General features: G+C 42.9%; 1 protein-coding gene across 1 annotated transcript in view; it reads left to right on the top strand.

Moving 5' to 3' along the window:
- Nucleotides 1–501: 501 nt before the first annotated feature.
- LOC109897756 (MOB kinase activator 2-like) overlaps nucleotides 502–27,792 on the top strand; it is a 99,896-nt gene continuing 72,605 nt past the window's right edge. The window contains exon 1 of the mRNA XM_020492303.2: nucleotides 502–1,077. Within this exon, the coding sequence (XP_020347892.1) occupies nucleotides 1,061–1,077 (17 nt within the window). The 5' untranslated portion in view covers nucleotides 502–1,060. The remainder of the gene's footprint in view (nucleotides 1,078–27,792) is intronic.

Genomic DNA, 27,792 nt, shown 5'->3' with positions numbered 1-27,792 from the left:
AGTCTTGTGGCACACAACCCAGATTCAAATAAAATCTGTACCTAGTTAACAACAATAATATAAGTCTTTGTCAGTGCAACGTTGTGGATATATCATGTATCAACCTCATATTGAACTCTTGACCATGAAGCCAGTTCCACTTTTTTTTTCATTACTTCCCTCTAATCAGAGACTGATTTAGACATGGGATACCAGGCTCCAGACCATAGTTTAAGAGTTGAATATCCCTGATGCGTCACAAAAAAGTGCCAATTGTCACACATGAACAATGCATAATGCAATACCTCCTAACTAGCTGCAATGAATGGGATGACTGCATGAAATACAGTTGTTGATATGCCATACTAATAAAGCTACATTCGATTTATTTTGTTGCATGCACAACTGAAAGGGAATTTTAAGGAAGATGGGTCTTCTTTGAACTACATATCCCAACTATTTTCATTGGTTGGGACGAAACACAACGCATACGCATTGGAGGGGGTTGGTCGGATCTGTGTTTACTTCCGGATTTCGTTAGCAGCAGCAGCTGAAGACCGCTGTAGCTAGCGGTTTGAGCTGCATAGTAATTTTCCTGCAATTTAGCATTCATGACAGAGTGTAGCTAGCTAGCTAGACAAGCGGCGTCCCAAGACAAGATTCGGTTCATTCAGTCGGCGAATGACATTGGGTACGCTAGCGGACGGCGACATAAAAACCGAAGCTACGAGATACCTCGCTGACCGGAAAGTGGACCGAGACCGTTGCCCGCTCTCCTCCACTCGTCACCGAGCTCAAAGTCACTCAATGCTGCGCTCCTCTCGCTCGCCCTCGGCGCAGCACCTCGTCTCCGACTAACGAGATAGTTGTTCATGTTCTTGTTGTTATCTAAGCTCAGGTTCAAAACAAGGACACCAGCGATACGTTTTTGACATTTGACGACCAAATTAGGGACCGAGAGACACCGATCCACGGAGAGAGACGGGTCGGGACCAGGTGGTGAAGCGAGGGTTGGCCGGATAAAGTAGGGGGTCGCCTCCAACCCTTGCTGGTGGATTTATTCCTAGATACAAGCATCACCATGGATTGGTTAATGGGGTGAGTACAGCTACCGCTTTCCAGCTGTCACGTTGACAGCACATAGCTAACGTTACCAGTTAATAATCCATTTTTGTGGCCGGTGATATTTGACAACAAATCAGAGGTTTACTGTATCAGAACATGTACTATGAACAAGACTACCAGTAAAAATTAGTTTACTTTCCTCTAGATGGCTAGTTAGCTTGCCAAGTAGAGATCATTATGCAATCTTCAAATGTTTAGGAAACAACCGTAACGTTAACCTGCGGGCGGAGCATCCCGTGGCCTGTGTAGCACAACCAGCGGCCCAGATTAGGTCCTGAAAATGTATTGTTACACACTAGTTTATTTTTAGGCAGATTTATTTAGCTAGCAACCTAGCCGTGTTCTGTGTAACGTTATTTTCCTCGCAAGGTGCGTTGTTTGATTAACATTTTGAACAGGTTTCAAGTAGCTAGCTAGTTTATTAGCTATTTATCCAGCTAGCTACGCTACGTTGGCTTGGTATTTACTGTAAATTGGACAGCTAACAAGCTAGCTGGAGGGCTAGCTGGCTGACAGCACACAGGCCCGGTGACTTCTGCGGATGATGATACTTTTTCGAGTCTAAAATACATGTTATATCTACAGTGTAGCAGATTTTCATTTCAGAGGTTATCATCACAGTCTAGTTTGTGCAGATCAATTGTGTTGAAATGTAAGTGTGTGGTTTTGGTGGTGACATCATGCGAGTTGACACCTTTCGAGCCGGGTATGCGATGCTGACCTGTCACTTTATTTTTGTTTGACACTTCCGTTTTAGGAGTCCTAAATCTGAAAATCCAATTCCAGTTTTTCCATCGTGACATGTGAGACATTGCAAGACAAGTGTATTCTCTCATTTGCCTTAGTTTTGTTTATTGACCACAGATTTGTTTCATGACTTAGTTGCACACTATTTACAATGCAAACTCCGGTGAATCAGGCATGGGTAGAGTCTTAATTCATATTTGCGTGCAAAGAGAGGAGAGAAATGAAAATGTAATCGACAACTTTGCATTGGCATGATAAGCCCAGGACATACAAATAATTAGCAGGTAGACAGATTTGCCTGTTTGTGAACTCACTCAAGGAGTATACGGCGGTATATGGCTTGTGTGGAGATCGCCTCTTAATCACTTTGCAGTGTGTTTTCTAATGTTTACCCTGCTGTATTTTGTTATGGTATTATTTCAGTCATTTGTTGCTTGATAGTGTATAGAAGATTCCTCTGTATTGTCAGATGACATATCTAAGCACACTTGAAAGATTAGGCCTATCTGTCTGTTATTTGTGTGTCCATGTGTGTGCTTATGGAGAGATCAATGCTCCTTCTTCATAAAGACACACATCTCCTGTCTGTCTCTGTCTGTCTCTGTCTGTGTGCTCCTGGGCCACCACTGATATCATCTCCCAGCAAGGATCTAGAACATAACACAGTGACAGAACATAACACAGTGACAGAACATAACACAGTGACAGAACATAACACAGTGACAGAACATAACACTTCCTTTGTCTGCCCGGCAGCGGTGTCACGGCAGGATTTAAGTCCCCACTGAAAGGTGTGCCGCCGTCAGTGTGAGGGAGGGTAGAGGAAGGGGTGGAGGCCTGCTGTTTGGCTGGTTCTCCTCAACATGACATTCTGGCTGAAGAGGTAACAACAATGTAATCATGGCCTCATTGGAACCGCTGCCAAAATATGAACCAGGCACCAGCTACAACAAATAGTTTTTATCTGGAATTCGTTGTCTGACTTCTGGTTGATGTGGTGGTGTTGACAGGTCTCATGTTCTCATTTTTCATCTGTGAAAAATAAATATGATCTTTCTCCATATCCTCTGCCTCTCTCTCTTTGCCTCTCCCTCTCTGCCTTCAGACTGTTTTTTTCCCCCTTCAGTTTGTGCTTTCAGACCTGAACTGGTTGATATGTCTGTAATTCATGTTTAAGTGCAGCATTGTTTAGCCTTGCAGACAGGGAGGATCAGACAGAGAGCAATTGTAGTCTACTACACAGCACAAACTTAACCTTATGTACCTTTTATCAGCTACTGTTCAGGTCAATGAAGTTATGACTCTGTCATCTACCCACTTCATGAAGGCCTTGACAAAAAGCACAATGCCCAGCTGGACAAAGGAAGATGTGGCCCATATTCTGCTGCTCTCGTGTGTGTGTGAATATGTATATATATACACACAGTGGGGCAAAAAAGTATTTAGTCAGCCACCAATTGTGCAAGTTCTCCCACTTAAAAAGATGAGAGAGGCCTGTAATTTTCATCATAGGTACACTTCAACTATGACAGACAAAATGAGAAAAAAAATCCAGATAATCTCATTGTAGGATTTTTAATGAATTTATTTGCAAATTATGGTGGAAAATAAGTATTTGGTCAAAAAAGTTTATCTCAATATTTTGTTATATACCCTTTGTTGGCAATGACAGAGGTCAAACGTTTTCTGTAAGTCTTCACAAGGTTTTCACACACTGTTGCTGGTATTTTGGCCCATTTCTCCATGCAGATCTCCTCTAGAGCAGTGATGTTTTGGGGCTGTTGCTGGGCAACACAGACTTTCAACTCCCTCCAAAGATTTTCTATGGGGTTGAGATCTGGAGACTGGCTAGGCCACTCCAGGACCTTGAAATGCTTCTTACGAAGCCACTCCTTCGTTGCCCGGGCGGTGTGTTTGGGATCATTGTCATGCTGAAAGACCCAGCCACGTTTCATCTTCAATGCCCTTGCTGATGGAAGGAGGTTTTCACTCAAAATACATGGCCCCATTCATTCTTTCCTTTACACGGATCAGTCGTCCTGGTCCCTTTGCAGAAAAACAGCCCCAAAGCATGATGTTTCCACCCCCATGCTTCACAGTAAGTATGGTGTTCTTTGGATGCAACTCAGCATTCTTTGTCCTCCAAACACGACGAGTAGAGTTTTTACCAAAAAGTTATATTTTGGTTTCATCTGACCATATGACATTCTCCCAATCTTCTTCTGGATCATCCAAATGCTCTCTAGCAAACTTCAGACGGGCCTGGACATGTCCCCCTGCCTAAACCAGTACACGTCTGGCACTGCAGGATTTGAGTCCCTGTCGGCGTAGTGTGTTACTGATAGTAGGCTTTGTTACTTTGGTCCCAGCTCTCTACAGGTCATTCACTAGGTCCCCCCGTGTGGTTCTGGGATTTTTCCTCACCGTTCTTGTGATCATTTTGATCCCACGGGGTGAGATCTTGCGTGTAGCCCCAAATCAAGGGAGATTATCAGTGGTCTTGTATGTCTTCCATTACCTAATAATTGCTCCCACAGTTGATTTCTTCAAACCAAGCTGCTTACCTATTGCAGATTCAGTCTTCCCAGCCTGGTGCAGGTCTACAATTTTGTTTCTGGTGTCCTTTGACAGCTCTTTGGTCTTGGCCATAGTGGTGTTTGGAGTGTGACTGTTTGAGGTTGTGGACAGGTGTCTTTTATACTGATAACAAGTTCAAACAGATGTTACAGGTCTTTGAGAGCCAGAAATCTTGCTTGTTTGTTGGTGACCAAATACTTATTTTCCACCATAATTTGCAAATAAATTCATAAAAAATCCTACAATGTGATTTTCTGGATTTTTCTTCTCATTTTGTCTGTCATAGTTGATGTGTACCTATGATGAAAATTACAGACCTCTCTCATCTTTTTAAGTGGGAGAACTTGCACAATTGGTGGCTGACTAAATACTTTTTTGCCCCACTGTATATGTACATGTGTATATATATGTATACATGTATATATATGTATACATGTATGTATGTATATATGTACATGTGTGTGTGTATATATATATATATGTGTCCGTGTGTGTGTGTGTATGTATGTATGTATGTATGTATGTATGTATATATATATATATATATATATATACATGTATATATATATATACACACATACATACATACATACATATATATATACACATACACACACACACACACACACACACACACACACACACACACGGACACATATATATATACATATATATACATACATACATACATACATATACACACACACACACACACGGACACATATATATATATATATATATATATATATATAATTTGTGTATAGGGCCCGTACTGATGAGGGAGAGAAGGATAGAGGGAGAAATAAGGACCCACTGAGACTGGTGAAGGAGAGAGGGTGAAATGGGAGATCAAATTTTATTAATCACATGCTTAGTCCACACCTGTTGTTTACAAACAGTGAAATGCAGAAAGAAAGAAATAATGGAAAAGTGAAACGGGTAATAATAAAAGTAATAATGAGTAATGATAACTTGGCTTTATACAAGGGGTACCAGTACTGAGTCAATGTGCAGGGGTACGAGGTAATAACTTGGCTTTATACAAGGGGTACCAGTACTGCGTCGATGTGCAGGGGTACGAGGTAATAACTTTGCTTTATACAAGGGGTACCAGTACTGAGTCGATGTGCTGGGGTACGAGGTAATAACTTGGCTTTATACAAGGGGTACCAGTACTGAGTCGATGTGCAGGGGTACGAGGTAATAACTTGGCTTTATACAAGGGGTACCAGTACTGCGTCAATGTGCAGGGGTACGAGGTAATAACTTGTCTATATACAAGGGGTACCAGTACTGCGTCGATGTGCAGGGGTACGAGGTAATAACTTGGCTTTATACAAGGAGTACCAGTACTACGTCGATGTGCAGGGGTACGAGGTAATAACTTGTCTATATACAAGGAGTACCAGTACTTCGTCGATGTGCAGGGGTACGAGGTAATTGAGGTAGATCTGTACATATAAGTAGGAATAAAGTGACAGATAATTAACAGTAGGTGCAGCGTGTGTGATGAGTCAGAAAAGAGAGTCCGGTTAGCTATTTGGTTAACTAACGATTGAACTAACTATTTAGCAGACTTATGGCTTGGGGGTGGAAGCTGATCAGGATCCTTTTGTTTCCAGACTTGGTGCATCCGTACTGCTTGCCATGTGGTTGCAGAGAGAACAATCTATGAATTGGGTGACTGGAGTCTTTGACATTTTTTGGGCCTTCCTCTGACATTGTCTGGTATAAAGGTCCTGGATGGCAGGGAGCTCCGCCCCAGTGATTTACTGGGCCATACGTACTACCCTCTGTGGCACCTTGCAGTCGGAAGCCAAGCAGCTGCCATACCAAGTGGTGATGTAGCCAGTCAAGATGCTCTCTGGTGCAGCTGTAGAACTTTTTGAGGATCTGAGGGCCAATGACAAATATTTTCAGCCTCCTGAGGGGGAAGAGGTTTGTGAAGAGGTGTTGTTGTGCCCTCCACGACTGTGACCCACTTCAGCTCTATCGATGTGAATGGGGGCGTGCTCGGCCCTTCGTTTCCTGTAGTCCGTGATCAGCTCCTTTGTCTTTCTGACGTTGAGGGAGGGGTTGTTGTCCTGACATCACACTGCCAGGTCTATGACCTCCTCCCTATAGGCTGTCTCTTCATCGTTGGTGATCAGGCCTACCACCATCATGTCATCGGCAAACATAACGATGGTATTGGAGTCGTGGGTGAACAGGGAGTACAGGAGGGAACTAAGCACGCCCCACTGAGGGGCCCCCGTGTTGAGGATCAGCGTGGCGGATGTGTTGTTGCCTACCTTGACCACCTTGGGGTGCCCCGTCAGGAAGTCCAGGATCCAGTTGCAGAGGGAGGTGTTCAGTCCCAGGGTTCTTAGCTTAGTGATGAGCTTGTGGGCACTATGATGTTGAATACTGAACAGCATTCTCACGTAGGTGTTCCTTTTGTCCAAGTGAGAAAGGGCAGTGTGGAGTGCAATAGAGATTTGAGAGATCTGTGGATCTGTTGGGGTGGTAAGTGAATTGGAGTGAGTGTCTGGGATTATGGTGAATTGGAGTGGGTGTCAGGGTGTCTGGGATTATGGTGTTGATATGAGCCATGACCCGCCTTTCAAAGCATAGCAGCAGATGTGAGTGCTACAGGGCGAGATTCATTTAGACAGGTTACCTTGGCATTCTTAGGCACAGGGACTATGGTGGTCTGCTTGAAACATGTAGGTGTGACAGACTGTGTCAGGTTGAAAATGTCAGTGAAGACACTTGCCAGCTGGTCAGCGCATGCTCTGAGTACGTGTCCTGGTAATCCATCTGGCCCTGCGCCCTTATGAATGTTGACCTGTTTAAAGGTCTTACTCGCAACGGAGAGCGTGATCACACAGTCGTCCCGAACAGCTGGTGCTCTACGCATGGTTCAGTGTTGCTTGCCTTGATGCGAGTATAGAAGGCATTTAGCTCATCTGGTAGCTTGCGTTACTGGGCAGCTCGTGGCTGGATTTCCCTGTGTAATCCGTTGTAGTTTGCAAACCCTCCCACATCCGACGAGCGTCAGTGCCGGTGTAGTACAATTCGATCTTAGTCCTGTATTGATGCTTTACCTGTGTGATGGTTCGTTGACGGGCGCAGTGGGATTTCTTATAAGCGTCCGGGTTAGTGTCCCGCTCCTTGAAAGCGGCAGCTCTAGCCGTTTGCTCAGTATGAATGTTGCCTGTAATCCATGGCTTCTGGTTGGGATATGTACTTACGGTCACTGTATGGATGATGTCATCGATGCACTTATTAATGAAGTAGGTTTACTGATGTGGTAAACTCCTCAATACCATCGGATGACTCCCGAAACAACATATTCCCGTCGGTGCTAGCAAAACAGCCCTGTAGCTTAGAGATGCTCTCGTTGTTATGATGGAGGGATGAAAAACTTAATGATGGAGGGAAAAAGAGCGTGATATGAGAACCCCTAATGGGGGAGAGATGAAGTGATAAAGAAAAGGTTGACAGGACCATGACAAAATGGATAGATATAAGACGATATGGGAGTTGATAGGTGAAAGCTGGAGTGAGTAAAGCTGAGCTTGTCCACAGAGGTCATTGAATGGTGCAGTAATAAATGCCAGAGCTAATAGGTCACTTTGGTGTGTCGTGGTCGGAATGATGATGTCAAAGACAACGTGTGTGTGTGTGCAGTGGTGTAGTAAAGTACTTAAGTAAAAATACGTACTACTTAAGTAGGTTTTTGGGGTATCTGTACTTTACTATTTATATTTTTGTCAACTTACTTACTTTCACTTCACTACATTAATTCTGTACTTTTACGCCGTACATATTCCCTGACACCCAAAGGTACTCGTTATATCTTGAATGCCTAGCAGGACAGGAAAATGGTCTAATTCACACACTTATCAAGAGAACATCCCTGGTCATCCCTACTGCCTAGGATCTGGCTGACCCACTAAACACATGCTTCGTTTGTAAATTATGTCTAAGTGTGGGTGCGTGCCCCTGGCTATCCGTAAATAAAAAAAAAACAAGAAAATGGTACTGTCTGGTTTGCTTAGTATAAAGAATTTGAAATTATTTCTATTTTTGATACTTAAGTATATTTAAAACCAAATACTTTTAGACTTTTACTCAAGTAGTATTTTACTGGTTGACTTTTACTTGAGTCATTTTCTATGAAGGTATCTTGACTTTTATTTAAGTATGACAATTGGGGTACTTTTTCCACCACTGTGTGTGTCCATCTAGGCATTGTGCAACGGCTTGTTGTCGGACATTCACAAGGTTAGTAGATGATTGGGGTGTCATTGTGTTTTTGAGTATTCTTGTGTATGTTGGTCCCATGACTGAATGTACCCCTTTGAAATGGACAGGTGTTTAATCCCTCATGCATTACCAATCCATCATTGAAAAGCAGGAGGGAGGGAGCGAGAGAGAAAAATGACTCCTAAATGGTGTTAACTTTAGGGTGCATGACCTGAACAATTGCTTTCAAGTAAAATTGTATTGGTCGCGTACACATTTTGCAGATGATATCAGTGCAGTGAAATGCTTATGTTTCTAGCTCCAACAGTGATACCGAACTAAACAATACACACATCCCCCAAATATTAATTAATAAATCAAGAAATATAAGAACGAACAATGTCAGAGTCCGAAATATCAATATATATGTATTTGATGGCTTGTAATAGACAGTGTGGACAGTATATGAATAGGAAAGGTGTGTACAGTAGTAGTTATATAGGATGAGACTTGACTAGAATACATTATATACATATGAAGTGGGTAAAACAGTATGTAAACATTATTAAAGTGGCCAGTGTTAAATGACTGTGTACATAGGGCAGCAGTCCCTAAGGGGCAGGGGAGAGTACCAGGTGGTAGCCGGCTAGGAACAGTTACTAAGTTCAGGGCATTGTACTGGGTGGATGCCGGCTAGGAACAGTTACTAAGTTCAGGGCATTGTACTGGGTGGATGCCGGCTAGGAACAGTTACTAAGTTCAGGGCATTGTACTGGGTGGATGCCGGCTAGGAACAGTTACTAAGTTCAGGGCATTGTACTGGGTGGATGCCGGCTAGGAACAGTTACTAAGTTCAGGGCATTGTACTGGGTGGATGCCGGCTAGGAACAGTTACTAAGTTCAGGGCATTGTACTGGGTGGATGCCGGCTAGGAACAGTTACTAAGTTCAGGGCATTGTACTGGGTGGATGCCGGCTAGGAACAGTTACTAAGTTCAGGGCATTGTACTGGGTGGATGCCGGCTAGGAACAGTTACTAAGTTCAGGGCATTGTACTGGGTGGATGCCGGCTAGGAACAGTTACTAAGTTCAGGGCATTGTACTGGGTGGATGCCGGCTAGGAACAGTTACTATGTTCAGGGCATTGTACTGGGTGGATGCCGGCTAGGAACAGTTACTAAGTTCAGGGCATTGTACTGGGTGGATGCCGGCTAGGAACAGTTACTAAGTTCAGGGCATTGTACTGGGTGGATGCCGGCTAGGAACAGTTACTAAGTTCAGGGCATTGTACTGGGTGGATGCCGGCTAGGAACAGTTACTATGTTCAGGGCATTGTACTGGGTGGATGCTGGCTAGTGGCGACTATTTAAGTCTGATGGCCTGGAGATATATAAGCTGTTTTTCAGTCTCTCTTTCCCAGCTTTGATGCACCTGTATGGTCTCTGCCTGCTAGATGGTAGCGGGGTGAAAAGGCCGTGGCTCGGGTGGTTGAGGTTCTTGATGATCTTCTTAGCCTTCCTTTGACTTCCGGGTGCTGGATATGTCCTGGAGGGCAAGCAGTGGGCCCCCAGTGATACGTTGGGCTGGCCGCACCACCCTCTAGAGAGCCCTGAGATTGTGGACTGTGCAGTTGTTTTATCAGGCGGTGAAACAGCCCGGCAGGATGCACTTAGTGGTGCGTCTGTCTTTATTTGAGTAGGTAAGTGGATGGAAATGATTCACACAGACTAGATATTTTCCAATACCGACATCAGCCTGTGGCAGACACACATGGAGACAGTTCTTGTCTCCATAGGCTCTGTAGAACATGGGAACAATGCTCCTGATAATATCAAATATTTCACAAACTCAGACACATGAATAGGCATCATATGTTGAAGGTTTGATTTGGAATCTGACTGGGCTAGCACATGCTTACCCTTCGTGGTTAGATTGGAGTCATGTGAGACTGGATAACCAGCGGGCGACCATGTGCTTCTGGAGGCGAGCTGTACACCTAATAATAACGACGATGATGATGCTGCTGCTGCTGATGATGAGTCACATGACCTCTGGCCAATGGGCAGCTGAAATGACTGGAGGGGAGATTCATAGAGCTAAATATAAACTCACATTACACACAGGGCCGGGTCTGGTTATTTATTAAAGCATCGTCACTCACACCATAGTTACACAGCCAAATGTTGTGTGTGTTTCATTGTCTGTGTATACAGTATGTGTGTGTTTTAGAAATACACTACATGACCAGTATGTGGACACCTACTTGTTAAACATCTCATTCCAAAATCATGGGCTTTAATATGGAGTTGGTCCCCCTTTGCTTCTACTCTTCTAGGAAGACACTGCTGAAGACTTGCTTCCATTCAGCCACAAGAGCATTAGTGAGTTCGGTCACTGATGTTGGCCGATTAGGCCTGGCTCGCAGTTGGCGTTCCAATTCATCGCAAAGGTGTTCGATGGATTGTAGGTCAGGGCTCTGTGCAGACCAGTCAAGTTCTTCCACACCGATCGCAACAAACCATTTCTGTATGGACCTCACTTTGTGCACAAGGACATTGCCATGCTGAAACAGAAAGGGCCTTCCTCAAACTGTTGCCACAAATTTGGAAACACAGAACCGTCTAGAATGTAATTTTATGCTGTAGCGTTAAGATTTCCCTTCACCGGAACGAAGGGGCCAGAACCATGAAAAACAGCCCCAGACCATTATTCGCGGCTGAGCCATTGTTGCTCCTAGACGTTTCCACTTCACAATAACAGCACTTACAGTTGACCTACTGTATACCTGTTTGTGTGTTTCTGTTTTATGTATGTACTACCTCTTTACATTTGACTCATGGTGTGTATTCATAGAAAGTTATCTAAATGTCCTGGTACACTTCATAGCTGACGTCAATGCTCATTCGCAGCCATGTCCTCATCTCAACCCTGGTGCTTTATCTGTACCATCTCACACACCACACACACACGCACGCACGCACGCTAGCGCGCGCACATACACCGCAGCAGTGTGAGTGAGTTCTCTGCTAGAGCTGAAGATATACACAGCAAATTGGCCAGTATTACCTAGTGTTGATTTTGCAGTGTAGCATTTATAGTGTTGATTCTGGTGTTAAATGAACACCAGAAGTGAGTGTTAAATTAAGTCAGCTATGTAAAAGAAGCCCAGTGTAGTGCTGTGCGATATACCAAATTAATTTGTATTTGTTTTTACACGATATTGCAAATGTTTGTATCGCAAAAATCAAGGTTTTGTTGTTTTGTTTTATGAGCGTTTGTCTGCTTGTTCTCATGTTGTATTTTTGGTCTCGTCTCCTTCGCTCCTCTGTGCTGTGTGCACCTTCCCATTTATACCGGAGATCTGTATATAATGATTAGATGCACGTCTCCACCCTAACAATGGGAGTTGTTGTCCTAAAGACGGGAAGGCAGGTGACAAGCTCACAGTAGGTCCAAAATAAACTCATAGAAACACATTTACTTATTTTTGTACTGATTTTAGGGGGAGTGAAACCTCTTGCTTCGCCTCTTCCTCTATGGTTTAAAGTTCACCAAGCTCTTCCCCTGCCTCTCACGCCAACAGTTGAGAGATCACATCTTCCTCTCTGACAAGCGCTTTCAACTCATTATTTGCATTTGAGGTTTGGTCCAACAGAATGGGTCATATGGACACTGAAACACATTGAGACGTTATTTTACTGTAATAGAGGATAAGTTAACGTTTCTAACTATACCCTTTTATGTCGCAACTACTCAAGTTGCGCGCAGAGCAGACACTACTAAAATGAGAGTATCAATGAACATTGATTCTGGAAAATGAATGCTCAGTTGGTCATGTGTAGTATTGGTGTACAAGAATGTTATACTAGCCGTCTTGTCTGTGTTTAATAAATGTTCAATAAGCATAAAATAAAACAATTATATCAGGAATTGGCAACTCATTTTCATTCTGAGAAACAAGGTAGGCCACTTGATTTCAACATCTGAACTAAGTGGACAGGCTAACAGGCTGACTACAGCGCTCGCGTCGCAAAATACATTTAGAAATCTATATTATTCAATTATTGCACCCACACTGCTCGCCCTCGCTAACGAGCGTCTGCGTTGCCAAGGGCTAAAATAGAAGTCAGTTCTATTTGTGACGCATATCGCGCTGCAAGTCCTGCCTCTCCCATCTCCTCATTGGTTTATAGAAGCAGGTACCCACTACCATCTCCTCATAGCTAGACTTGAAAGCTAGATCAGTGATTATTGCAAAAAAATCTATAATTACGCTATTTTGTTAAACTAATTAAATGATTAGTGGGTCTGATGTTTGTGGAAGGCTTATATTTAAACTAGGTATAACTTCACAAGCCCTGAAATCATTAGATTATTGCTGACTGGTTAAAATACAGTGTATTTGACCTTTTAATTGTACAACAATGCTTATTTAGAGAAATCATACAAAATATAGAGATATACAGTACCAGTCAAAAGTTTGGACACCTACTCATTCAAGGGTTTTTCTTTGTTTTTACTATTTTCTACATTGTAGAATAATAGTGAAGACATCACAACTATGAAATAACACATATGGAATCATGTACTATCCATAAAAGTGTTGGACAATTCCAAATATATTTTTGATTCTTCAAGGTAGTAACCCTTTGCCTTCATGACAGCTTTGCACACTCTTGGCATTCTCTCAACCAGCTTCACCTGGAATGCTTTTCTAACCATCTTGAAGGAGTTCCCACAAATGCTGAGTACTTGTTTTCCTTCACTCTGCGGTCCAAGTCATCTCTAATCATCTCATTTGGGTTGAGGTCAGGTGATTGTGGAGGCCAGGTCATCTGATGCAGTACTCCATCTCTCTCCTTCTTTGTAAAATAGCCCTTACACAGCCTGGAGGTGTGTTGAGTCATTGTCCTGTTGAAAAAATATATATGTTAGTCCCACTAAGAACAAACCAGATGGGATGGTGTATCGCAGCAGAATGCTGTGGTAGCCATGCTGGTCAAGTGTTCCTTGAATTCTAAATAAATCACAGACAGTGTCACCAGCAGTGGAACCAAAAATCTCATTTGGACTCATCAGACCAAAGGATAGATTTCCACCGGTCTAATGTACATTGCTTGTGTTTCTTGGCTCAAGTAAGTCTCTTCTTATTATTGGTGTCCTTTAGTAGTGGTTTCTTTGCAGCAATTCGACCACGAAGGCCTGATTCACGCAGTCTCCTCTGAACAGTTGATGTTGAGATGTGAACTCTTTGAAGCATTTATTTGGGCAGCAATTTCTGAGGCTGGTAACTCTAATGAACTTATCCTCTGGTAACTCTGGATCTTTCTTTCCTGTGGCGGTCCTCATGAGAACCAGTTTCATCATAGCTTGATGGTTTTTGCGACTGCACTTGAAGAAACTTTCAAAGTTCTTGAAATTTTCCGGATTGACCTTCATGTCTTAAAGTAATGATGAACTGTTGTTTTTCTTTGCTTATGTGAGCTGCCAAATAGGGCTATCTTCTGTATACAACCCTTACCTTGTCACAACAACTGATCGGCTCAAATGCATTAACAAGGAAAAAATTAAATTTTTAACAACACACACCTGTTAACTTCTTGCGTCGAGCAATCCCGTATCCGGGAGCGTAATTATAGCCTCAAGCTCATTACCATAACGCAACGTTAACTATTCACGAAAATCGCAAATGAAATGAAATAAATATATTCACTCACAAGCTTAGCCTTTTGTTAACAACACTGTCATCTCAGATTTTCAAAATATGCTTTTCAACCATAGCTACACAAGCATTTGTGTAAGAGTATTGATAGCTAGCATAGCATTAAGCCTAGCATTCAGCAGGCAACATTTTCACAAAAACAAGAAAAGCATTCAAATAAAATCATTTACCTTTGAAGAACTTTGGATGTTTTCAATGAGGAGACTCTCAGTTAGATAGCAAATGTTCATTTTTTTTCCCAAAATATTATTTGTGTAGGAGAAATCGCTCCGTTTTGTTCATCACGTTTGGCTAAGAAAAAAATCTGAAAATGCAGTCTCTACAACGCCGAACTTTTTACCAAATTAACTCCATAATATCGACAGAATGTCACGCCTTGGTCTTAGTATTTTGTGTTTTCTTTAATTATTTGTTCAGGCCAGGGTGTGACATGGGTTATTTGTGTTGTCGTATTGTTTTTTTTTGTAGGCATTGGGATTGTGGTTGAATAGGGGTGTGTCGAGTGTAGGCTTGGCTGCCTGAGGCGGTTCTCGATCAGAGTCAGGTGCTTCTCGTTGCCTCTGATTGGGAACCGTATTTAGGTAGCCTGAGTTCGCTTTGTGTTTCGTGGGTGATTGTTCCTGTCTCTGTGTAGTTTCACCAGATAGGCTGTAATTAGGTTTCACGTTCCGTTTGTTGTTTTTGTATTTATTAGTTATTTCATGTATCGTCACCATTTCCTCATTAAAGATCATGATTAACCAGCACGCTGCATTTCGGTCCGACTCTCTTTCGACAAACGAAGAACGCCGTTACACAGAAACATGGCAAACGTTGTTTAGAATCAATCCTCAAGGTGTTTTTCACATATCTATTCGATGATAAATCATTCGTGGCAGCTGTGTTTCTCCTCGAAGCAAACGAAAAATACACGCAGCTGGAGATTACGCAATAATAGCAACGGAGGACACCAAGCGGCCACCTGGTAGATGTAGTCTCTTAAGGTCAATCTTCCAATGATTTGCCTACAAATACGTCACAATGCTGTCGACACCTTGGGGAAACGACAGAAAGTCTAAGCTCATTCGTGACCCATACACAGCCATATAAGGAGACATTGGAACACAGCGCATTCAAAATCTGGGGCACTTCCTGTATGAAATTTCATCTTGGTTTCGCCTGTAGCATTAGTTCTGTGGCACTCACAGACAATATCTTTGCAGTTTTGGAAACGTCAGAGTTTTCTTTCCAAAGCTGTCAATTATATGCATAGTCAAGCATCTTTTCGTGACAAAATATCTTGTTTAAAACGGGAACGTTTTTTTTATCCATAAATTAAAAGAGCGCCCCCTATATCCAAGAAGTTAATTGAAATGCATTCCTGGTGACTACCTCATGAAGCTGGTTGAGAGTATACCACGAGTGTGCAAAGGGTTACTACTTTGAAGAATATCAAATCTAAAATATATTTTGATTTCTTCAACAATTTATTGCTTACTACATGATTCCATATGTGTTATTTCATAGTTTTGATGTCTTACTATTATTTTACAATGTAGAAAATAGTAAAAATAAAGAAATTCTGGAATGAGTAGGTGTGTCCAAACTTTTGACTGGTACTGTATATCGTGAGTCACCTATAAATTTTATATGATTTTTTGGCCATATTGCCCAGCCCTATCCCAGTGTTGGTGTTAATAACCATCATTAAACCAAACCACGCCTGCATTATCATATTTCCCAGCATGCTCTATTGCTTGTTGATTTTTATAATTGTTTTTTTCATTATTTATGTTTTTGCATATAGATTGATTGATTAATCTTGTGCTACTCAAATATCAATAACATACATTTTCTAAACAAATCCAATCTTTTACTTGTACTGATTGCACCCAATACTGAAACGGTTGTTTCAGTTTAAATGGTTTAGGTATTCTCCTGTCTTAGTCTTCCCAACCCGGCAGTCATTCTGAATGCAGGTTGTGGGTGAATACAAATTCCAAATGTTGGATATCCCCACTCTGGCTGGATTCCAATAAGAATCACACATCACTTTGCAAGCCAGCATAATGTGACTTTCAGGCCTGATGTGTCCTGTAAACCATGAGTTTCAGGCCACTATATCAGGGTAAAACTAGGACCTCAAAATGAGGCCTTATGAAATACATGTGCTATTGTATTAAATAATTTTGTTTAAATGCTAACATATTTGCTTTGGATCTCAGTTGTTGAAGGCCACAGGACTGAAAATTGATGAATTCAACAACCATGATTCTGTCACTAACAAATACAGTCATGGGTGATAACTTTCCAATTCACTCGAAAGGCAAGGCACTCTGGGAAATATGCAAATGAGGATTTAGACTAAGCAATGTGTTAATTTAACACTGAAAAGTGTGGACCCGTATAGACAATGGACCACTGTTATTCAACACTCAGTGTTGATTTAACACTGGAGAATTTGCTGTGTAGTTCTAGAGCTGAATTATATACAGTTGAAGTCAGAAGTTTATATACACTTAGGTTAGAGTCATTAAAACAAATTTTTCAACCACTCAACAAATTTCTTGTTAACAAACTATAGTTTTGGCAAGTTCGGTTAGTACATCTACTTTGTGCATGACACAAGTAATTTTCCCAGATATTATTAACCTAATACATTTTTTTGCACTATTGGTTAGAGTAAGCATTTCACTGTGAAGATGCTGGAGGAAACCGGTACAAAAGTATCTATATCCACAGTAAAATGAGTCATATATCGACATAACCTGAAAGGCCACTCTGCAAGTAAGATGTCACTGCTCAAAACCGCCATAAAATTGCCAGACTACGGTTTGCACTGCACATGGGGGGACAGAGATCATACTTTTTGGAGAAATGTCCTCTGGTCTGATGAAACAAAAATAATACTGTTTGGACATAATGACCATCGTTATGTTTGGAGGAAAAAGGGGGAGGCATGCAAGCCGAAAGAACACCATCCCAACCGTGAAGCACGGGGGTGGCAGCATCATGTTTTCGGGGTGTTTTGCTGCAGGAGGGACTGATGCACCTCACAAAATAGATGGCATCATGAGGAGGGGTAATTGGTGTGGATAAATTGAAGCAACATCTCAAGACATCAGTCGGGAAGTTAAAGCTTGGTCGCAAATGGGTCTTCCAAATGGACAATGACCCCAAGCATACTTCCAAAGTTGTGACAAAATGGCTTTAGGACAACAAAATCAAGGTATTGGAGTGGCCCTGACCTCAATCCTATAGAAAATATGTGGGCAGAACTGATAAAGCGTGTGTGAGCAAGGAGGCCTACAAACCTGACTCAGTTACACCAGTTCTGTCAGGAGGAATGGGCCAAAATTCACCCATCTTATTGTAGGAAGCTTGTGGAAGGCTACCTGAAACGTTTGACCCAAGTTAAACAATTTAAAGGCAATGTTACCAAATACTAATTGAGTGTATGTAAACTTCTGATCCACTGGGAATGTGATGAAAGAAATAAAAGCTGAATTAAATCACTCTCTACTATTATTCTGACATTTTATATCCTTAAAATTAAGTGGTGATCCTAACTGACCTAAGACAGGGAATTAAATGTATATGGCAATGGTGTATGTAAACTTCCGACTTCAACTGCATGTCCTGATCAGGAGACATAATCGCTGCATTCTCCAGGCTGGATGGAACAGGGACTAACAGAACATTTCTTTGCCCCTGAGTCAACTCTGTCTCCTCCACAATGTTCTTTCACTCTCTTTCTCTTTGTTAGGCTTGTTCTAATATGCTTTCTGACTCCTACACACCAGGTCCTTCTCCATGAGGGGGTGTGTGGCGTCTTAAGTCAGTTACGAGGATATTAGAATTGATCCGAGATCCGAGAACACACAGCTTCCTGTAAGACCTGTAAGACCTCGCTCTCTTTCTTGCTTTCTTGCTTGCTCTCTCTTGCTCTTTCTCGCTCTCGTTCACTCTCGCTCGCTCGCTCCCTTTCTTGCTCTCTTTCTGGCTCTTTCTTGCTCTTTCTTGCTCTCTGGCGCTCTCTCTCTCACTCTCTTTCTTGCTCTCTCTCTCTCGCTCTCTTTCTTTGATAGAACACTGATGTGTGGAGATGCTGGCTAGGCTGTTGTAGATGCTAGGCTGGTCAGCACTGAGCAGAGAACAGCGGCCAACCCAAGCAGGCCAACCCTGGGGTAAATGGAGCAAGCATGTTCATACAGCAGCCAGTGGGGCAACAACCAAAGCCAAGCTAGCATCACTGGGGTTAGCCTGGGGTAACTAGAGCCTAGCTAGCATCGGTGGGGTTAGCCAGGGGCAACTAGAGCCTAGCTAGCATCACTGGGGTTTAGCCAGGGGCAACTAGAGCCTAGCTAGCATATGTGGGTTTAGCCAGGGGCAACTAGAGCCTAGCTAGCATCCCTGGGGTTTAGCCAGGGGCAACTAGAGTCTAGCTAGCATCACTGGGGTTTAGCCAGGGGAAACTAGAGCCTAGCTAGCATCCCTGGGGTTTAGCCAGGGGCAACTAGAGCCTAGCTAGCATCACTGGGGTTAGCCTGGGGTAACTAGAGCCTAGCTAGCATCGGTGGGGTTAGCCAGGGGCAACTAGAGCCTAGCTAGCATCACTGGGGTTTAGCCAGGGGCAACTAGAGCCTAGCTAGCATATGTGGGTTTAGCCAGGGGCAACTAGAGCCTAGCTAGCATCCCTGGGGTTTAGCCAGGGGCAACTAGAGTCTAGCTAGCATCACTGGGGTTTAGCCAGGGGAAACTAGAGCCTAGCTAGCATCCCTGGGGTTTAGCCAGGGGCAACTAGAGCCTAGCTAGCATCACTGGGTGTTAGCCATGGGCAACTATATGCTAGCTAGTGGAGCTGGGGTTAGCCAGGGGCAACTATATGCTAGCTAGCGGAGCTGTGGTTAGCAGAAGAAAGGAGTGAGGGGAGGAGAGAGCGGAGGGGAGGGGAAAGTTCTCATTTGGGAAAACTGGGAATAGGCACGAATTCCCTTCTTTGCCAGCTTTCCTCCCCACGTAATGTTCAGCCACTTCATTAAGTAGCATTTCAGTCTAGTGGCTTTGACTTGGTTTTGCTGCAGTCAACGACTGAGGCATCACTTAAGGGCATCTGACAGCAGCAAAGGCATGCGAAGATCAGCACAGTCTGCGCGGCACAGCACACCACAGGCTGTGGGGCAACCGTTCCTTCAGGTGTCATGGAAGGTGTCGTCACAGTTAAGCTAGCTACAGCTAGCTCTTCTCCACTAGCATTTTCCACAGAAGTGAGTTGAAACAGGAGAACGAATAGAGGGTTGAACCCTGTGACCTCAGGCCTAGATACTGTGTAAGGCTATTAGAAGGAAATGGAAAACGATAGAAAGGTTCTTTTGAGCCCTTGTCTGAGGTAAATGGCCTAGGGTACACACACACACACACCTGGTTAGACAGCACTGCACTCTCTCTGGGGTCTCTTGAGATCATTTTTCTCTCTCCTTCCCTCCATCTCTCCCTCTCAGGCAGGATGAGGCGCAGAAATGAAAGTCATACCAGAATGACTGCACTTTGGCTTTTACCGAATATGCATGCATAAGTCTGTCTGTCTCTGTCTCTCTCTCTTTCTCAAAAGGGGAAACCACCCCACCAATCCTAAACAACCCTGGCGGCCCACCCTATCCCCCGGACAACCCATAATATAAAAACCAAAAATATTCAAGATTTTTTTTGTTTGTTGTGTGTGTTGTTTCTGTGTTTTCCCTTTCTGTTTTTGTGATTCTTTTTTGTAACCTTTATTCTGTCTGTCTCTCTGTGTGTGACGGTGTCTGTCTCTCTGTGTGTGACGGTGTCTGTCTCTCTGTGTGTGACGGTGTCTGTCTCTGTGTGTGACGGTGTCTGTCTCTGTGTGTGACGGTGTCTGTCTCTGTGTGTGACGGTGTCTGTCTCTGTGTGTGACAGTGTCTGTCTCTGTGTGTGACGGTGTGTGACGGTGTCTATCTCTGTGTGTGGGTGTGACTGTGTCTGTCTCTGTGTGTGGGTGTGACTGTGTCTGTCTCTGTGTGTGACTGTGTCTGTCTCTGTGTGTGTGTGTGTGTGTGTCTGTCTCTGTGTGTGACCGCTATTCTTGCCCTGTCAGGTTTGCTGTAGGGCTTCTGTGCAGTGGTGACTGTGTGTGGCCGGGTGACCTATATTTTGTCCTGCCACACTTCCTGTAGAGAGGAGGGGATTGACAGGGAGGGGGAGAGTAGATAGTCATGGTGTTAGTGCTAAAGTCAGGGTTTGTCCTTGGTGGTTGAGGCCAGCGGATTTAGGCTGGTTTAAACTGTAATAACCCAGGGTTTGTCCTTGGTGGTTGAGGCCTGTGGATTTAGGCTGGTTTAAACTGTAATAACCCAGGGTTTGTCCTTGGTGGTTGAGGCCTGTGGATTTAGGTTGGTTTAAACTGTAATAACCTAGGGTTTGTCCTTGGTGGTTGAGGCCTGTGGATTTAGTCTGGTTTAAACTGTAATAACCCAGGGTTTGTCCTTGGTGGTTGAGGCCTGTCGGTTAAGTCTGGTTTAAACTGTAATAACCCAGGGTTTGTCCTTGGTGGCTGAGGCCTGTGGATTTAGGTTGGTTTAAACTGTAATAACCCAGGGTTTGTCCTTGGTGGTTGAGGCCTGTGGATTTAGTCTGGTTTAAACTGTAATAACCCAGGGTTTGTCCTTGGTGGTTGAGGCCTGTGGATTTAGTCTGGTTTAAACTGTAATAACCCAGGGTTTGTCCTTGGTGGTTGAGGCCTGTGGATTTAGTCTGGTTTAAACTGTAATAACCCAGGGTTTGTCCTTGGTGGTTGAGGCCTGGTGGTTAAGTCTGGTTTAAACTGTAATAACCCAGGGTTTGTCCTTGGTGGTTGAGGCCTGTGGGTTAAGTCTGGTTTAAACTGTAATAACCCAGGGTTTGTCCTTGGTGGTTGAGGCCTGTGGGTTAAGTCTGGTTTAAACTGTAATAACCCAGGGTTTCTCCTTGGTGGTTGAGGCCTGTGTGTTAAGTCTGGTTTAAACTGTAAACGGATGAAAGAACTGTGTGTTGCATCAGACAGGAAGACTCTTCTAAAGCACTGTTTTCTCTGGTGTGTGTGTGTGCGCGCGTCCGGCCAGCCAGTGGCTGTCCCTCTCTTAATGGGATTACAGGGCCTCTGTCCAGTGCATGCTGAGAGAGAGGAGAAGAGTGGACAGAACATGACAAAAGAGTGGTGGAGACTGGAAAGGAGGGGAGGAAAAAGGAGGCGAGACAGACAATTGAAAGTCAGTGATGGAGATGGAGGTCAGGAAAGAGCAGGAAGGAAGGAGAGTGACATTTAGAGTAGTGGTCACCACTACCGCTCAGATTTATTTTTAAACATGACTTAAAAAACGTAAGCCTGTGCAACATTAACCAATTAAAAAACAGTACTGTAGCAATGAGGTTTGTGCAGTAGGCCCAAAACATTATCACTGCATATTGGCTATGCTTGAATTTCCCTTCCAATGTTGCTGTTCTATGACCATTTAGAAATTATATTTTATTAATTAGAAATTATATCACACTGGTAATAGATACTTTGTTGTATTGTGAGGCATAATCACTAGCTTTTTTTTGGGGGGGGGGGGGGGCTGATGGCAGCATCTGATGGTCAGTCTGAGGGGAGGGAGGGAGCAGCTGTAAGGCTGCCTGTCACCTGACACACCATCCTTTCTCTCTCCCTCCCTCCTCTGAGAAAAGAGGACACAGTCTTCCAGCTGATGGCATATCTCATGTCGCAGTGCATTATTTCTGCCTCATGCACCAATGGATGTTGTTACTCCTATGACCAAAGAAAGCGAACTATTCCTCATTAATTAAAGAATACACAAATCAAATGTTATTGGTCACATACACGTGATTAGCAGATGTTATTGCGGGTGTAGTGAAATGCTTGTGCTTCTATCTCCGACGGTGCAGTTATATCTAACAGTTTCACAACATATACCCAAAATACATGTAAATCTAAGTAAGGAATGAATTAAGACTATATATACATTTGGACGAGAGATGGCAGGGCGGAACAGACTAAGATAGTCTGTAGTATATAAAACAGTGTATAGACATGAGAGGAGTAATGCAAGATATGTAAACATTATTAAAGTGACTAGTGTTCCATTCCTTAAAGTGGCCAGTGATTCCTAGTCTACGCCTATAGGCAGCAGCCTCTAATGTGCCATTGATGGCTGTTTAACAGTCTGTTTAACAGTCGGTCCCAGCTTTGATGCACCTGTACTGACCTCACCTTCTGGATGATAGCGGGGTGAACAGGCGGTGGCTCGGGTGGTTGATGTCCTTGATCTTTTTGGCCTTCCTGTGACATCGGGTGCTGTAATTGTCCAGGCGGTCCAAGCAGCTAATAATAACAATGCAGGCTTATGGAAACACTTTGCTGTACTCATTCATTACAGCTGCTGTGCTGGTTGTAGCGTGAGTGGAAGTAGGGAGAATGCTAATTTCATGGCTTATGAAACAAAGTGTTGACAGTTTGAACAAAGTGTTGACAGTGCTGAATAACAACTTAAACATGAACTTACTTGTATAGGTGGAGTTCTACCTTCAGACACATTAAATGATTCAAAATGAAAACACTTTCCCTTCCCAGCGCTAGAGATACTGAATCAAGTGCACCCAGCGCAAACAGCACAAAACAAATAAAAACAATACAAACAAAAGGAACGCTAGGCTTATTCGTCTGGGTTTTTACAGAAATGTAGGGTGATGGACTAGGAATGCCTTGGTGACCACTGGTTTAGAGGATAGGAGTGAAGGAGGAGCCCCCCAGTCCACATCCTGTATACAGTAGCTGCAGTGGACTTACTGTATAGCTGCAGTGGACAGGCAACTGACTGTGATGTCATCATGGGTCTGTGACCGGCCCATCCTGGCCGCCTGGTTTGAACTTGACCGGGAAGTGTGTGGGTGGGTGTGTGGGTAGGTAGGTGGGTGTGTGTGTAGGTGTTAGAGATCGACCGATTAATTGGAATGGCATATTTAATTTGGGCCGATTTCAAGTTTGATCTGTGGAAAGAACTGAAAACTGCTGTTCACAATTGCTCTCCATCCAACCTCACTGAGCTCGAGCTGTTTTGCAAGGAGGAATGGGAAACAATTTCAGTCTCTCGATGTGCAAAACTGATAGAGACATACCCCAAGCGACTTACAGCTGTAATCGCAGCAAAAGGTGGAGCTACAAAGTATTAACTTAAGGGGGCTGAATAATTTTGCACGCCCAATTTTTCAGTTTTTGATTTGTTAAAAAAGTTTGAAATATCCAATAAATGTCATTCCACTTCATGATTGTGTCCCACTTGTTGTTGATTCTTCACAAAAAAATACAGTTTTATATCTTTATGTTTGAAGCCTGAAATGTGGCAAAAGGTCGCAAAGTTCAAGGGGGCCGAATACTTTCGCAAGGGACTGTATCGATTTAATCGGTATCGGCTTAAGGTCTAGTAGGTGTGTGTGTGGGTGGGTAGGTATGTGTGCATGCTGTGCGTGCTTGTCAGCGTGTGTCTTTTTGCCAACCTCTGAGACAGTCAAGTCAGTACGTATTATCTCCCTCCCCATTAGTTCCTGCCAAGGCAGCAGCTACTCTTCCTGGGATCCAGCATCATTAAGGCAGTTATACCATTTTTTTAAAACATTACATGACATTCTCAACAGGTTTCACAACACATTAAGTGTGTGGCCTCGGGCCCCTACTCTACTACCACATCTCTACAACACAAAATCCATGTGTACGTGTGTCTTTAGTGCACATGTTATTTTGTGTTTGTATGCATGTGTCTGTGCCTACGTTTGTGTTGCTTCACAGTCCCCGCTGTTCCATAAGGTGTATTTTTCTGTTTTTTAAATCTAGTTTTACTGCTTGCATGAGTTACTTGATGTGGAATAGAGTTCCATGTAGTCATGGCTTTATGTAGTACTGTGCGCCTTCCATAGTCTGTTCTGGACTTGTGGACTGTGTAGAGACCTCTGGTGGCATGTCTTGTGGGGTATGCGTGGGTGTCCGAGTAGTTCAAACAGACAGCTCGGTGCATTCAACATGTCAAAATCTCTTGCAAATACAGGTAGTGAGGAAGCCGCGCTGCCCTGTTTGAGCCAATTGCAATTCCCTCTTTGTGGCACCTGACCACACGACTGAACAGTAGTCCAGGTGTGACAAAACCAGGGCCTGTAGGACCTGCCTTGTTGATAGTGTTGTTTAAGAAGGCAGAGCAGCGCTTTATTATGGACAGACTTCTCACCATCTTAGCTACTGTTGTATCATTGTTTTGACCATGATAGTTTACAATACAGGTTTACTCCAAGCAGTTTAGTTACCTCAACTCTATTTCCACATTATTCATTACAATATTTTGTTGAGGTTTAGTGAATGATTTGTCCCAAATACAATGCTTTTAGTTTTTGAAATATTTAGGAATAACTTATTCCTTGCCATCCATTCTGAAACTAACTGTAACTCTCTAAGTGTTGCAGTAATTTCAGTCGCTGTAGTAAATTACATGTATAGTGTTGAGTCATCCGCATACATAGGCACACTGGCTTTACTCAAAGCTCGTTAGTAAAGATTGAAAAAAGTAAGGTTGCCCTGGGGATTTCCTGATTCTACGTGGATAATGTTGGAGAGGCTTCCATTAAAGAACACCCTCTGTGTTCTGTTAGACAGGTAACGTTTTATCCACAATATAACAGGGTTTTTCCAGCAGCGTACTAGGATCGATAATGTTAAAAGCTGCACTGAAGTCTAACAAAACAGCCCCCACAATATTTGTATTATCAATTTCTCTCAGCCAATCATCAGTCCTTTGTGTAAGTGCTGTGCTTGTTGAATGTCCTTCACTATAAGCGTGCTGGAAGTCTGTCAATTTGTTTACAGTAAAATAGCAGTGTATCTGGACAAACACCAATTTGTACTATTCCTGGGTAGCGGAATGACTTTAGCTTCCCTCCAGGCCTGAGAGCACATACTTTCTACTAGGCTTAAATTGAAGAAATGGCAAATAGGAGTGGCAATATCGTCCGCTATTATCCTCAGTAATTTTCCATCCAAGTTGTCACACCCCGGTGGCTTGTCATTGTTAATAGACAACCATTTTTTCACCTCTTTCACACTCACTTTAGGGAATTCAAAATTCCAGTGCTTGTCTTTCAGAATTTGCTCAGATATACTTGGAAACGTAGTGTCAGCGTTTGTTGCTGGCATGTCTTGCTTAAGTTTGCTAATCTTGCCAATTAAATTTTTTTTCAAGAGGTTGGCAATATCAGTGGGTTTTGTGTTGAATGAGCCATCTGATTCAATGAATGATGGAGCGGAGTTTGCCTTTTTGCCCAAAATTTTATTTAAGGTGCTCCAAAGGTTTTTCTATCATTCTTTATGTGGTTTATCTTTGTTACATTGTGTAGTTTCTTATTCTTTTTATTCAGTTTAGTCACATGATTTCTCAATTTTCAGTACGTTTGCAAACCAGTTGGGCAGCCAGACTTCTTTGCCATTCCCTTTGCCCCATCCCTCTCAACCATACAATTTTTTAAAATTCCTCATCAATCCATGGGGATTTAGCAGATTTTACAGTCATATTCTTAATGGGTGCGTGCCTATTAGTCACTGGGATAATCAATTTCATAAATGTGTCAAGTGCAGCGTCTGGTTGCTCTTCATTACACACCACAGACCAGCAAATATTCAAATATTCTACATAGGAATCACTACAAAACGTATTGTATGACCTCTTATACAGTACATTAGGCCCAGCATTTGGAACTTAGTTTTTCTTAGATATGGTTACTATATTGTGATCACTACATCCGATGGATCTGAATACAGCTTTAAAGCACATTTCTGCAGCATTAGTAAAGATGTGATCAATACATGTTGACAATTTAGTTCCTGTGCTGTTTGTAACTACCCTGGTAGGTTGACTGATAACCTGAACCAGATTGCAGGCACTAAATCAAATCAAAGTTACAGTTTGAAGCTTTCTCGAGTGGGCAGCCTGATGAAAGCCTGTCAATATTTAAATCATCCAGAAAATATACCATTCTGTTTATCTCACATACATTATCAAGCATTTCACACGTGATCCAGATACCGACTGTTAGCACTTGGTGTTCTATAGCAGCTTCCCACCAGAATGGGCTTTAGGTGAGGCAGATGTAGCCATATTACTTCAACAGTATTTAACATGAGATCCTGTCTAAGCTTTACAGGAATGTGGTTCTGAATATAAACAGCCACACCTTCATCTTTGGCATTTCTGTCTTTTCTGTAGATGTTATAACCATGTGTTGCTACCACTGTATCATCAAGGGTATAATCTAAGTGAGTATCAGAGATAGTCAGAATATGTATGTCATCTGTTACTAGCAAATGATTGATTTCATGAACCTGGTTTCTTAAACTATATATGTTAACGTGGGCTATTTTTAGCATTTTTCTGGGATTCTTGATTGTTTTTTTATTGCTTTACTGGGAAGCTTAGCAGTGGTAGACATGCTCATGTTGTTATTGCAGGGTGAGCTGCACACAGTGAACTTCCTACTATGATACACTACCTCAGAGCTAACAGTATCACTCTGGTTTATAGGCACATGCTAGCTGCCTACAATAGCTGTGGGATCAGCAGAGGCATTCATGGCAGTAAGAGAGACATAAATGAGGTTCACCCCCCCCCCCCCCCCCCCCCCCCCCCACACACACACACACACACAGACCCCACTGTCATATGATAAAGAAAAATTCTCTACCAGTCAATATGAGACGAGAAAAGAGGCGGGGGAGAAGAGAGTAGATGCCATTCTGTGTTCCAGGCTGTTGTCATGTCAACCCTGTAGAACCCTGTAGGTATGCCAGGGCATCCTGTACGCCTAGTCAGTGTGACAGAAATTATGAGCGAGAGCAGGAAGATTAAACAGAAGAGTGAGGTTCTGATTACTCATAGGATATCACTGTCCATGGATACATCCCAAATGGCTCCCTATTCCCCCATAGAGACCTGGTCAAAAGTAGTGCACTATTTAGGGAATAGGGTGCCCTTTTGGGACACAGGTCCATATGGTTCAATCATATGTCCCACAACACCCACTGGTTCTTGTAATGCACAGGCAGCATGTCTCATGGCCCTTACATCTCCTCTGTTTCCTGCTGTCAACCACACACACACACACACACACACACACACACACACACACACACACACACACACACACACACACACACACACACACACACACACACACACACACACACACACACACACAAGCCTACAGTGGTGGAAAGGGTACTCAGTTCTACTTGAGTAAAAGTATTTGTTTTTAAATATACTTAAGTATCAAAAGTAAAAGTACAAATAAATAAAAAAAAATCCTTATGTTAAGCAAACCAGATGGCACAATTTCTTGTTTTTATTT

Source organism: Oncorhynchus kisutch, linkage group LG10, assembly GCF_002021735.2.
Source record: "Oncorhynchus kisutch isolate 150728-3 linkage group LG10, Okis_V2, whole genome shotgun sequence".
Taxonomy (NCBI): Eukaryota; Metazoa; Chordata; class Actinopteri; order Salmoniformes; family Salmonidae; genus Oncorhynchus; species Oncorhynchus kisutch.
The sequence above is the reverse complement of the archived record's forward strand: the minus strand, read 5'-3'. Positions and strand labels throughout refer to the sequence as shown.